This window comes from Vulpes lagopus, chromosome X (assembly GCF_018345385.1).
Source record: "Vulpes lagopus strain Blue_001 chromosome X, ASM1834538v1, whole genome shotgun sequence".
NCBI classification, from domain to species: Eukaryota; Metazoa; Chordata; class Mammalia; order Carnivora; family Canidae; genus Vulpes; species Vulpes lagopus.
In genome coordinates this window covers 104250979-104264341 of record NC_054848.1, presented here as the reverse complement: position 1 = coordinate 104264341, position 13363 = coordinate 104250979, and the positions used below count along the sequence as shown (strand labels likewise).

Here is a 13363-nt window from a genome sequence, read left to right as displayed (position 1 = left end):
GGGCCGGATTGAAGCCATCTGCTGGAGCAGGCTTAGCAAGGAAGAAACCCCCGTGCTTGGCTCAACAGCAGCATTCTCTCCCCTGGTATTTTGATACCAGCTCTCCTTTCAGGCTGTCCCGGGAGCTCTGCCTACTGGAGTGGGCAAGGCCCCTATTGCAGCGCACTGCTTCCCTGGATGCCCATGCCATCAGAGGGCAAACATTTGCATCCTATTACGTGCCAAAGACCCCAGTGGCTTTGGAAAGTCCCACAGGCCTGTCTCACTGACTGACACATCTTCTCTGGTTGTCCATACCTGCCTGCTTGATGCACCCTGAATCCAGTAACTTCTCTCCCAAAGCTTTGTGTGCCCTGGATTCAGTGCAAGATATCATGCCCGGATTTAAAGGCAACCAGAACAGTCCAGCACAGATTTATTTGTTGCTAGCATCTCTTATCCTGGACTAGATCAGCTCAAGAAGAAAGGGGATTCAGAACTTGGTGGCTGATGACCATCACCAGAAGAATTCACAGCCCAGGAGAAGCAGCTGATTGCCCCTACTTGCTTATGGAGATTCTGCTGGGGACAGCCCCTTGGCTACTGTGAGTAGAGGGAAGATTATGGCTCATAGCAGACTTTCCCTCACTGGGCCCCGAGAGCCTGGGAATCTCAGAGAAATAAAACTAGAAGGACACATAGGGTTCATCCAGTCCAATGCCCAGATTTGGGCAGATGGAGAGACAGATGTCCAGAGTAGAGGGAAATGACTTGCCCAAGGTGAAATAGTCCGACAGTGGCTGAGCTGGGCCTGGAGCCCAGGGCTCCAGACTCTCAGTGTGGGACAGCCTTCCCTGGGAACTCCACTGAGTGACTCTGAATAACTAAGGCTGGAGGGTTCCCCACAGAGTGCTTTGCCCAACTCAGAAAAACTTTTCAACACAAAGTGCAGACCTTGATGACTGATAATTATTTTAAAGGGATTATATAGGATTGCCCAGCCAGCTCAGTCATGGAGCATGGAATCTTGATCTCTGGGTTGTGAGTTTGAGCCCCTTGGTGGGTGTAGAGTTTACATAATTTAAAAAAAAATAGCCTTTTTTGCCTCATAGCATCCGAGAGAGCAAGATGGGCCACCAGCTGCTCTGGTAGAGCCGCCTGGGGAAATTCAGCCAGGGTTCTTATTTGTGCCATGCCTGCTCAAACTGGCATGATCTGATCCAGAAATACAGCCTCAATGTGTGTCACTAGTGTGTGTATGCAAAGGAAATGGGCTTCATTAAGTTGAATTAAGTAAACTCCTTGATATCCTTCCAAGATACCTACCTTAATGCCAACTCATTGTACATAAAATAAAAATGCTTCAATCTTAAGAGCACCTGGGTAGCTCAGTCAGTTAAGCATCTGCCTTTGGCTCAGGTCATGATCCCAGAGTCCTGGGATCCAGCCCCACATCAGGCTCCCTGCTGGGGGTGGGGCTGCTTCTCCTTCTCCCTCTGCCCCTCTCCCTGTTCATGCTCTTTCTCTCTCTCTCTCAAATAAATAAATAAATAAAATCTTTAAAATAAAAAATGAGTATTCTTATGTGAAAAAAATAAATAGTAAAAAAGAGATAGTATCTGATCTGCAGCACTAAGGAGGGAAAATGAGAGTCAGAACTGAGTGTATAATTAGTACAGATTGTTGTGTCTACCCTCTGGGTATAGGCAAACTGATTACAAATAGAAACTGATTTTTGGATTTCACATGAAAATCTCCTTGCTAAAAAAAAAAAAGAAAAAGAAAAAGAAAAGAAAATCTCCTTGCTGGGATGCCTGGGTGGCTCAGTGGTTGAGCTTCTGCCTTCTGCTCAAGGTGTGATCCCGAGGTCCTGGGATCAAGTGCCACATCGGGCTCCCTGTGAGGAGCCTGTTTCTTCCTCTGCCTATGTCTCTGCCTCTCTCTGTGTGTCTCTCATGAATAAGTAAATAAAAATATTTTTAAGAAGAAAGAAAATCTCTTTGCTGGTCTAAAAGGCTCTCACTGACAATCAACTGCAAGGCAGAAACAATTTATGTGTATTTTACAGTATATACCTAATACAGCAGAGACACATTCTAGAAAATCACTGATAAACATAAAAATATGAATGATTTAGAAGAGAATGGTTTAGGATGATTCCCATAATAGATCTGGTTTGTAGCAAAATGAGAAGGTTTTGGTTTGGTGTAGATTTAGCTCCTTTGTAGGTTTTTTAAAAAAATTTATATTTGTTACTGGCTGATCCCCAGATACTGTTCCCACAGGCTTCTTGTTTTTTTCTAAGACAAGATGTCTGATAAGTCTCTCCCACTTAGGGCTGTCCTCCAAACTGTTAACAATGATCTCTCTAAAAAACACCAGTCAGATTGTGTGAGTTTCTTACTTTAAAACCTCCAATGGCTCCCTGTTGCCCACACAGTAAAGTCTTAGCATTCCCAATGCACCATGACTCGGCCTTAACTTGTCCTTCCTGCCTTACCTTTTACCACCCACCATGCAACTACACACACACACACACACAACAACAACAACAGTGTATACCCTATGTCCCCTGCCATCATAGAGGCTACTTGCTCCTACTGATCATGCCCTCTGATATTGATGATTTTGCTCAAGCTGAACCTTCTAACTGAAATGAATGACCATCTCATTCAGCTCTGCTATGGTTCCCCACCCCACCCCCCATGGTGTAGATTATATCCCAGTTGTTCTGAGAAGTCTTCCCAGAGCCTTCTGTTTGGAATTTTTCTCTCCCCATGGTGTTTGGCTCATGCCTTTATCTGAGCCTTACTCCGTTCTGCCAAGTATCTATTGGTCTGTTTTCCTTGCCAGAGTGTGGGATTCCTGAAGACAGGCACTAAGTCCTTCTCCAGCCTTCCAGCTCAATGCTTGGGACATTGTAGGCTACCATTAATTTGTTGAATTAAACTGGGTTGTATTTCCCTTGTCCAGGAATATCCACATTTATCTTTGACCAAAACCCTATGTCCTGTGTATCTCATAATGCTTCATTGTCAGGCTAAGCTGTCCCCTTTGTCTCTAATCTCCATGATGGTGGCCCAGGCCCAGAGTGTGTCTTTGCTGGGATTCCCATCGATGTACACCAAAGAAGCCCAGCCATAGGGTTGCTGCTCTTAAGTGGAGGAGCCTCAGGAAACTGTTGGTCCCAGCTTTGAGAGCACAGGAAGGCATTATTCTGAGTATTTCTGGGGGCCTTTGCAGGTAGAAAACTCGGGCCAGCTTTGTGTTTGGGGTATCTAATAGCCTTGGCCATCATTGCTTATTTCTTCCAGGAAATGGAAAGGACATAATTTCCATTCTTGGTCCTCAAACTCGGAGCTCTTTTCAGACTTTCACAAAGCTTAATAAGGCTACTCAGTCAAGTATGTGATCACTTTCATGTGGAAACACTGAGAGTGTTTTCTCATGCTCTTGAGTTCTCTTTGGAAGTATGTATTTTACTGATCAAGGTGGGGTTTTGTCTTTCAAGAAAAAAGTCCATCACTACTCAATCACTACAGTGTATTTGATACACAAAGTTGTTCAAGAGACAGTATAGCTTCAAGCGAGGTTCAGAGTCAGACATGCATTCAAACAGCTCCTCTGTCACTTACCAGCTGTGCAAATATGGGCCAAAAAGGAACCTGGGTTGGAGCTTCCTCATCAGTAAAATGGGAATTGTAATGCCTACCTTGCAACATTATTAAGAAGGTTAAATTAAATGAGATAATGTATATAAAGAGCTTAGCACAGTGCCTGGCCCACAATGAGGACTCAGGAACTTGTCGTTCTTATAGTTTCCAAACATAGGGTCCAAGAGATAGAAATAACAAAAGAGGTCTTTGGTGGCAAAAAAGATTTGAAACTTCTGGGCTTAGCATCTGCTAAATTTACGGCAACTGCTCTAGTACATGAAACTGTCCAGTGTTTGCGGATTATTTGAGGAGCAAGATAAATAGCACAGGGGCTGAGTGGTAACATGAATAGATATTGTTTCATCTTGAGGTTGGGCAAGGGGAATATCCGGAAAAGGAATCTGAAAGCAAAGCTAAGAGTTCACTCATTCAGGTCAATCCTAAAAATACTCCTGTGCATTTAAGTAGAGAAGTTGCCTTGAGACTCAAGGCTGGGGTTTCAACAGCTAGAGCCATATGTGTTCTCAACTTGGGTGAAATCCGATCGTGACCTGCGCCTGTGCTGACCTCGGCCTTCTCTTGTGTCCTCTGCATAGTTCACCTTTCAGAGAAAGAGGTCTGACTTCCAAATAGACCGCTGCTGTTTGTTCTTGTCTTCTTTTTATTTGCTTTGCATGTATTTATTTTTAGGGGAGAGGAAATCCAAATTATAGTTGGCCAAGTCGCTTTTCCCTGGGTAAGAGGGTTCTCTGGAAAAATTTGATTTGAATTCTTCTTGGCACTCTGGGAGAAAAAAATTCTCAGCTTTAGAAAAACAAAATGTAGTCAGATTCATAGATATTAAAAGTGAAGAAATTGGACACCTCGGTGGCTCAGCGGTTAGGCATCTGCCTTCAGCTCAGGGGATGACCCTGGAGTCCTGGGATCGAGTCCCACATCAGGCTCCCTGCGTGGACCCTGCTTCTCCCTCTGCCTGTGTCTCTGCCTCTCTCTCTGTGTCTCTCATGAATAAATAAATGCAACCTTTTTTAAAAAGTGAAAACATGATTTCTTTGTACAGCAATGAAAACTAATTATAGTTAATCACAAAATAGAAACGTTATTTGTATTTAATATGACAAAGGATTCGGTAAAATATATCTTCAAATGAAGAGGAAAAACCTTAATCCCCATCAGATACAAAGGCAAAGGGTATGAGCTATCATGCATTAAGAAATGTTATTAGTAAACTAAGACATAGAAAATGTGCAATTATTTAAAGAAACCTTGAGGGCAGCCCGGGTGGCTCAGTGGTTTAGCATCTGCCTTCAGCCCAGGGTGTGGTCCTGGAGACCCAGGATCAAATCCCACGTCGGGCTCCGTGCATGGAGCCTGCTTCTCCCTCTACCTGTGTCCCTGCTTCTCTCTGTGTCTCCGTGTCTCTCATGAATAAATAAATAAAATCTTTAAAAAATAAAAATAAATAAACCTTGATATATCATCTTATGCTTCCTACAATCTTTCCAGTGAGGGCCCAGTAACTTTGGTTCTCTCATCATTGCTGAGGGCAGTAGAAACTACAGCAGCCCGTTTGGAAAAGGAGCATTGCAATCTGTGTGATCCCCCTGGTTTTGATCACCTTGACCTTGCTGCCTGCTCTAAGCATTGCCAGCCTTGGACTAGCCCTGGTCCTGGGCCCTGCTCTGTGTGCAGCCTGGCCAGCTGGGTCCTCACACTTTCTTCCTGTGACTTACTGAGTGTTTCATCCCTTGTAAGAGGAGCCCTTCCTTCCCCTTCCTTCCTTCCCTCTATAGAATCCCAGTCATTCCTCTATGCCTGTTGCTTTGTATCTCAGTGTCTCCAAGGGATCTTTCCGGCTCTGCTGGCCACAGGACAGTTGGCTGGTGAGGGCACTCACATCACATCACCTTCCCAAGCTATTGAAATAGAAACATTGGCGACTGAGTCTAGAAAAGCCAAGGGAGTCGATCCAAGTTCTAAATCTGGAAAAACAAAGCTGAAGGAGGCTGACCTCCATGCCAGCGCTGACCGTCTTGAATTTCCTGACAAATTGCTATCTACTCAGATTTGCCTTCTGAGAGATGTTCAAGGGCAGCGCCAACCCCCCAATTTCTTTTCAGAATCATAACCGTATCTCATAAATGGTGGGTGATCAATGAAGGAAAGCCCTCACCCCGCACAGCCTCTCCTTGGTTTTGGCTTGTGATCAGTTTAAATCCTATGCATTAGATCGATGTTGGGGTGTGTGTGTGTGTGTGTGTGTGTGTGTGTGTAAGGGCGGGGTGGGGGGATGAAAAGATGACATAGATCGTAGAAGGAATATTTGGGAAAAATAAAACAACTTTCAATGGCAAACTATCCTACCCTCAACTCTGATTCAAGCGACGTCTCCAGGAGAAAATCTGGAGGAATGGCACACTGGGGGTACCCCCTACAGCATCGCCCACCCCACTGACTCACATACAGACAGAAGCACACACAGAGTCACCCACCCAGCACCTTACATTTTAATACCAGCGAGATCTGGTGAAAGTGACCTTCAAGCACCACCATGGGGGGAGGGGATGTTGCAGAGCTCCCCACCTGCACCCTGGGTATGGGTGGAGCCAAAGGGGAGGAGGGAGCAGCCAGCTCTCCCTGTGGGCGTGACCTCGGGAAGGAGCCCCTCTGGCCATCTCCTTCCACTGGTGGGACCCCCCACCCCTACAGCCCTGGCTCCTTCTCATCTCCTAGTGGCCTGCCTTTCAAAGAACCCTGGGGCGTCCCAGCGGTCCGGACCAGTGCAGGAGCCACGACAGGTGGACGCTGATGCTGTTGGTACTCGTGAATTTCAAAGTCTCCTTTTCTTTTGGCAGAACTGGCTTATGATCTGGATGTGGATGATGCTCCTGGAAGCAAGCAGCACGTGAACCAGAAGGACAATGAGATAGCAGCCTCTCACAACCTCGGGAACGGCCATTCCCCCCTGAAGGCCCTTACCAGCTTGGCAGTCTCCGTGGCGTGCTTTTTCTTCCTGGCGCACTGACTTCCCAGCGCGCAGCCGCCGTGCTGCCCGTCAGCACCCTGTGGCCTTCCTCTGTAAAGGAGCCACCTTCTTATTTTTTTCTATTTTTTTATCTTGTATACCTCCTCCAGCCATTAAGTAGAAGACTAACCGTGTGTTATGTTTTCAAAAATCAATGGTGTCTTTGAGGAAGGTAAATAGTGGTAGTGTAGATTGTCTTTTTGCAAAGAAAAAAAAAACTCAAGTTGTGCCAAATTATTTTCCTATGTTTGGTTGCTAGAACATGGTTACCATGTCTCTTTCTCTTTCCCTCTCTCTTTGTCTCTTTCCCTTTGCATGGATTTCTTTGGAAAAAAATAATAAATATTCAAATAAAAGTGCACTGGGTCTTTTTTGTAAGCCCTCGTTTATGGTGACCATGCAATGCTTTTCTTCCCCCTCACCTAGCTTCCTGGTCAGTATGGGAAAAATCCTATCAGGTGTCAGTGAGGTCCTTCAACCCTAACTCCCTGCCTGCCCATTGGTGGGGTATCAATCCTGGCCCCAACCCCAGTCAAAGCCACCCCTCTCAACACACTCCCAATGCAGAATCTCCAGGTAGAAATCTTGAGTTACAGCATTCTTGCCTATGAACCAAAGGTATCTCAGAAAGTTCCCCTATCTCTCCTTACGAATTTCCCTTGGCCGCAAACACTTTGCCCAAAGAGAAAGCCTCCGTGTGGGTCATGGACCATCATGTAATTACCTTTGGACCATCCTTCCTCCCCACCACGGCCAGCCCAGAGACATGGGCCCGAGAAATAGTAATTGTGCAAAGAAAAACTCCCCAAGCTTCTCTGCTACTGTCTCAGGCTTGTCACCTGTCACCCTTCTCCAGGTACTGCCACACGGCAGGGCCAGTGGTTGCCCTGGGTCAGGCTGCAAAGGTGGGCATCAGGAAAGCCATGATCTGTAGAAAGCCCCTGTGTTCACTCTGGGCTGCAGGTGGGCTTCTTGGATACTTGTTTCCTCAACAGCTAGACTTTGTGTACCTGTTGTGCTCCGGTACTGTACCAGATGCTGGAAGCAGTAGAAAACAAGACAGATTTGATCCCTGTTCCCCCGGAGCGGAAGATTTGGCACCGACACTCAATACCAACTCTTTCTCAATTGTAGGCCAGTATTCTCACTTAAATCTGGTTTTTACACATGCAACATCACAACAATAATGGCATCAGTGCTGATATTTGGTTACTGTGCTGCCAAATAACCCCAGGAATAACCAACCTGTTGTTACAATGCCTCACGTTATTTATTGCTCATGTGCCAGGTCAGAGCCACAGAAACATGATTTTTTTTTTTTCCATCAGGAACATTACTGATTCTTTCTAATGAGCAGGAACTCGACTCCCACCTGAGGACAGGAACAGGGGAGGCTGAATGAGTATGAAAAAGAAAGGGTGAGCCACAGTGAAGGAACATGAACAAAGGTCAGGGAAGGGACCAGAGAATCCCCTTTGATTCTAGAAGGTGGTCCCAGCCAGGATCTCCAGTTTCTGCCCAATGGCCAGAGGTCACCATGCGGGATGCAGGAGGTGCAATTTCTCACAAGTTATCATTCCCCCCTCCTGCTGTCACCAACATACTTCCATCAGGGTCTCCTGCGGACCACAGGTCTCCAATATTTATTTTCATCCTTTGCAGAAGTTTTCACAAGCACAAATTGGAAACGTTTGGTTTAGCATGTCCTTCCCTTGCTTTCATTGAAGACTACTATCAGTCTCATTTGTTAATACGATTTCAGTGATTTGTAGCGCTTGCAAAGACTGGAGAGGGAATTATCTTTGTTTTTCAAACCATCATTATTTCTGTGTTTGAATGGGATTTGTACGAATCTTTGTTCTTGGATTCAGGAAACATAAATACTGGAAAGGTTTGCTCCTGGGCCCCGGAGGGTGGTATTACAACAGCACCAGGCCAGGAAAAAGGAGCTAGAGCTGGCTTCTCACCTCATAATCGTCCCTGTCATTCTGCAGGAAGGTTTTTATTTAATGTGGCAAAAATAATTTGTGGTTCCGAGACCAGGTTTTATGCCTGCAGGCAGGAGAGGACTATTCTAAAGTCTGTTCTTCCTCTCCAGGAGGCGAAAGGGATTAATTATCAGCTTTTACTTTTTATTTTTTAGATTTTATTTTATCTTACATTATTTTATTTTGTTATTTTATTTTATATTTTATTTTTCGAGAGGGAGCAGGGAGGGGCAGAAGGAGAGGGAGAGAGAGAATCTCAAGCAAGCTCCCTCTTATAAAGTGGAGAGTCAGGGGTGCCTGGGTGGCTCAGTTGTTTAAGTGTCTGTCTTGGGATCAAGCCCCACACCCGCAGGGGGCCTGCTTCTCCTTCTACATCTGCCCGCTGCTCCCCTGCTTGTGCTCTCTCTCTCTCTGTCAAATAAATTTTAAAAATCTTAAAAATAAAGGGAAGAGTCAGAACAGGATGTCTAGTTTCTTTGTTACTTCAATTTTGTAGCATCATTGTCTTGCCTGGCACTGGGGTCATGAATGTGCGGCTCCTGTATGCTTCTCAGGACTTCTCCAGCCTGAAGTCATATTTGACACACTTCAGTGCCTAGAAGTGAAGTGGCTTCTAGCCAGTGTGTCTGCTGTGTTGGTACACTGTATGCCAGCTTGGGTCCATCAAGGCTGAGTGGTGGGGGCAGAAGACAGCTCTTCTGGGATATCCATGGCCTGCGGGCTTCAGCTAAATGGTTGGGATTTAAGTGGATAACCATACCCACATACAAGCCATGGATACTCTGCCATCTTTTTTTTAAAAAGATTTTATTTATTCATGAGGGACACAGAGAGTCAGAGACACAGGCAGAGGGAGAGGCAGGCTCCCCATGGGGAGCCCAATTTGGAACTGGATCCCAGGACCCTGGGATCACACCCTGAGCCGAAGGCAGATGCTCAACCACTGAGCCACCCAGGTGCCCCGACTCTGCCATCTTTTTTTTTTTTTTTTGACTCTGCCATCTTTCATTGACATTTCGTTTTACTGAGATTCCTGTCTCTTTCTTCTTTCCATCCATGCCTTTCCCTGTCCTTCTATATTTTTAATTCCTCTAGTTCAGAATCCAGTTTCACAGCTAGTTGGTGGCTTTTCATTTTTGAACTGTTTATTCTACCCTTTGATTTCAACTTCCTACATGGGAATTATGGTTAGAAGGCTATTTTGTCCTTAGAATAGACCTGACAACTGGGAAGTTGTCCCATCTTGTTGGAAGCTTCCAGGCCTCCTCCTCATTGAATGCACGTGTGAACTTCATCAGGTCAACTCTGGTAAAGACCTGCTGGCTCATCTCGTGATCTTTGTTTGATAACTGCCTGAGGCAGGGCTCTCGATGGATTATAGAGCAGCCTATTTGGTTGCTGGACACTTTTAATTCTTAGCAGATTTATTCTATTCAGAAGAAATACATATAGGTAATAAAAATTCTTTTTTTTAAGATTTTTAGCCATAATTCCATCCCCCAAGATATTTACTATTAAATATTGTATTTCTATCCTTCTAGGCTTTCTTTTTCTGTGTATATTCACACACATGAGATCATACCCAACATATAATTCTGTAATATGAATCAGTCCAGAGGCACCTGGGTGGCTCAGCAGTTATGCATCTGCCTTTGGCTCAGGTCATGAACCTGGGGTCCTGGGATTGAGTCCCACATTGGGCTCCCCATGGGGAGCCTGCTTCTCCCTCTGCCTGTGTCTCTATCTCTGTGTGTGTGTCTCTCATGAGTAAATAAAAATCTAAATTAAAAAATATGAATCAGTCCATATTAGGTTAAGGCTAACTCTGCCTTCCTAGAATTTTCAGCTCCAGGTCCTGGCTCATCCAGAATGGCCAATAGGGGATAAAGCTAACAGCACTTTGCACACAGGTATTCTTCAACAGTTTTCAAGCACAGTCGCTTGCCTCTTCTGGATCTGTTTTCTTGTTCTAAACAGCCCTTTCAGCCCTTTCAGCCCTGCTCCTTGCTCCAGCGAGTCAGGGGTCCTCGTATGCTGGCTGCTCGTAGCTGAGCCCGCGGTGCCACTGGAGCCAGAGCGGCATGGAGCCTGAGTGCTTATGTTTCCACAGAAGCCCAAGCCCTCCACCCAAGCAGTCCTAGAACTTGGACGCTTGCTTCGAAGCTACCATACACGCTGCATGAATGATGGGTTGATGTTTTTGCAAGACCCCTAGATGTTTTTGCAAGAATGGCTGCCAAGCCAGGTCTCTTCTATCCCATATTTGCGTAGCTGGTTTTTTAGAACTGAATTCCAAGGGCTTTTGATTTTACTTGTCTCTTTTTGGGGCAGACAGTACACCGTGCGTGTGTGTGTGTGTGTGTGTGTGTGAGAGAGAGAGAGAGAGAGAGAGAGAGAGAGTGTGTGTGTGTGTTTGTGTAGTGTATGTGTGTGTGTGTACTAGGGTGGATAAATTTTTTCTTGCCAAGGCCACAACATGTTTGAAAGTCTTCTTTTGAAATTGCTCTCGAGCCAGTTTATGTATCATATACAAAAATTAGCCTCATTTCTTTATAGTCACACCTTGTCTGGAACCAAAAATAATGTTCTTCAGCTTCATCACCCACCTCATTCATGAGATTTGCTGCCAAGTGGCTTTTAGCTGTTTCCAAAAAATCAAATCTGCCTTCAGGAAACAAAGACCTCCCTGAGAAGATTCCAAAGGATGTGCTATGGGTTGGGAGGGTTTTTTCTCCAAAGAAAAGTTCTAGAAAATTTGAAGACACTGTACCTCTTGGAAGGACATAGCACTGGTCTGGATACAGGTCTGCTAAGTGAACCAACAAAATAAGCCCATTGCTTTTCTTTTTTTTTAAGATTTATTTATTTATTCATGAGAGACACAGAGAGAGAGAGGCAGAGACAGGCAGAGGGAGAAGCAGGCTCCATGCAAGGAGCCCGACGTGGGACTCGATCCCGGGTCTCCAGGATCAGACCCTGGGCTGAAGGCAGATGCTCAACTGCTGAGCCACCCGGGCTGCCGCAAGCCCATTGCTTTTCATTCACCTTTATAGATTTAGAAATAAATTATGTTGACTTGAAATGATTCACATTGAAAATAGAATACGACGCTAGCATACAATTGGTGTTTAATAAGTATTTGATGAATCCAGTATGCCTTATATAAGCATTTATTGAGCAAATCTTTGTGCCAGACCCTGTAGCATGTGGGTTTCATTCATATCTATTGAAGGAGATAGACAAGAAATCATGGTATAGGGGGCACCTGGCTGGCTCGGTTGGTGAAGCATGTGACTCTTGATCTGGGGGCTGTGAGTTTGAGCCCCACATTAGGTATAGAGATTACTTTAAAAATAAAATCTTGGGGCTCCTGACTGGCTCAGGCAGCTTAGCATCTGTGTTCGGCTCAGGTCATGATCTCAGGGTCCTGGGATTGAGCCCTGCATCAGGCTCTTTGCTCAGCTCTCCCTCTCTCTGTGCCCCCCTCCCCTTTTGCTCTCTCACTCAAATAAATAAATACAAGTTTTAATTTTCTAAAAGATTTTATTTATTTATTCATGAGAGATACAGAGAGAGAGGCAGAGACATAAGCAGAGGTAGAAGCAGGCTCCCTGTCAGGAGCCTGATGCAGGACTTGATCCCAGGACCCCAGGATCACACCCTGAGCCAAAGGCAGATGCTCAACTGTTGAGCCACCCAGGGGTCCCTAAAAACATTTATTTTTAAAAAGCTTTAAAAAAGGAAATCACTGTACACTATAAGGACTATAATAAGGGGTACCTCTCTGCCTCTCTGTGTCTCTCATGAATAAACAAACACTATAAGTGTATGTGATGCATGGGAGAGCAGAAGTCAGTAGGTCAGGGGTATAACCCTTGAGAAAAGTGTAGAAGAGAGGACATAAACTGGCTAGGGGATCCCTGAGTGGCTCAGTGGTTGAGCATCTGCCTTCGGCCCAGGGCATAATCCTGGGATCCTGGCTTCAAGTCCCGCATCAGGCTCCCTGCATGGAGCCTGCTTCTCCCTCTGCCTGTGTCTCTGCCTCTCTCTCTGTGTCTCTCATGAATACATAAATAAAATCTTTTTTTTTAATAAAATCTTTTTTTTTAAAGGTTTGGTTTTTTTAAGATTTTATTTATTCATGATAGTCACACAGAGAGACAGAGAGGCAGAGACACAGGCAGAGGGAGAAGCAGGCTCCATGCAGGGAGCCTGACGTGGGAGTCGATCCCGGGTCTCCAGGATCGGGCCCCGGGCCAAAGGCAGGCGCCAAACCGCTGCGCCACCCAGGGATCCCTAATAAAATCTTTTTAAAAAGGATATAAACTGTCCAGTCTTTGAAGGAAGCAGAGAAGATGACTTGAAGGAAGTTTCAAAATTGTCCAGATTACAAAAGGGGAAGAGTATCTCAGGCAGAGCAGCATGACATGAGTCCATAGAGGACCACACCCACGGCTATTCGTTGTTGGCCCATACAGGACACCAGGGTGCCTGTCCTCAGAGAGGGGAGAGGCATAATGTGGAGGGTTCATGGTGTGTTATGCAGTGGTTAGAAGCAATGGACAATACATACACCCAGCAGTGTGGATACTTCTTAACATCATAGTATGAGAAAAAAAAAATAAAAGCAAGAAACCGAATGGACTAGATAGCATCTCACCATTGAAAGGAATTAAGATAGGGATGCCTGGATGGGCTCAGTGGTTAAGCTCTGC

At 45.3% G+C, this 13363-nt stretch overlaps 1 protein-coding gene across 1 annotated transcript in view; it reads left to right on the top strand.

Annotated features, from left to right (window-relative positions):
• The window catches only part of GPC3 (glypican 3), a 434855-nt gene extending 427839 nt beyond the window's left edge, over window positions 1-7016 (top strand). The window contains exon 8 of the mRNA XM_041741320.1: window positions 6491-7016. Coding sequence (XP_041597254.1) covers window positions 6491-6660 — 170 coding nt within the window. The 3' untranslated portion in view covers window positions 6661-7016. The remainder of the gene's footprint in view (window positions 1-6490) is intronic.
• The last annotated feature ends 6347 nt before the right edge of the window (window positions 7017-13363 follow it).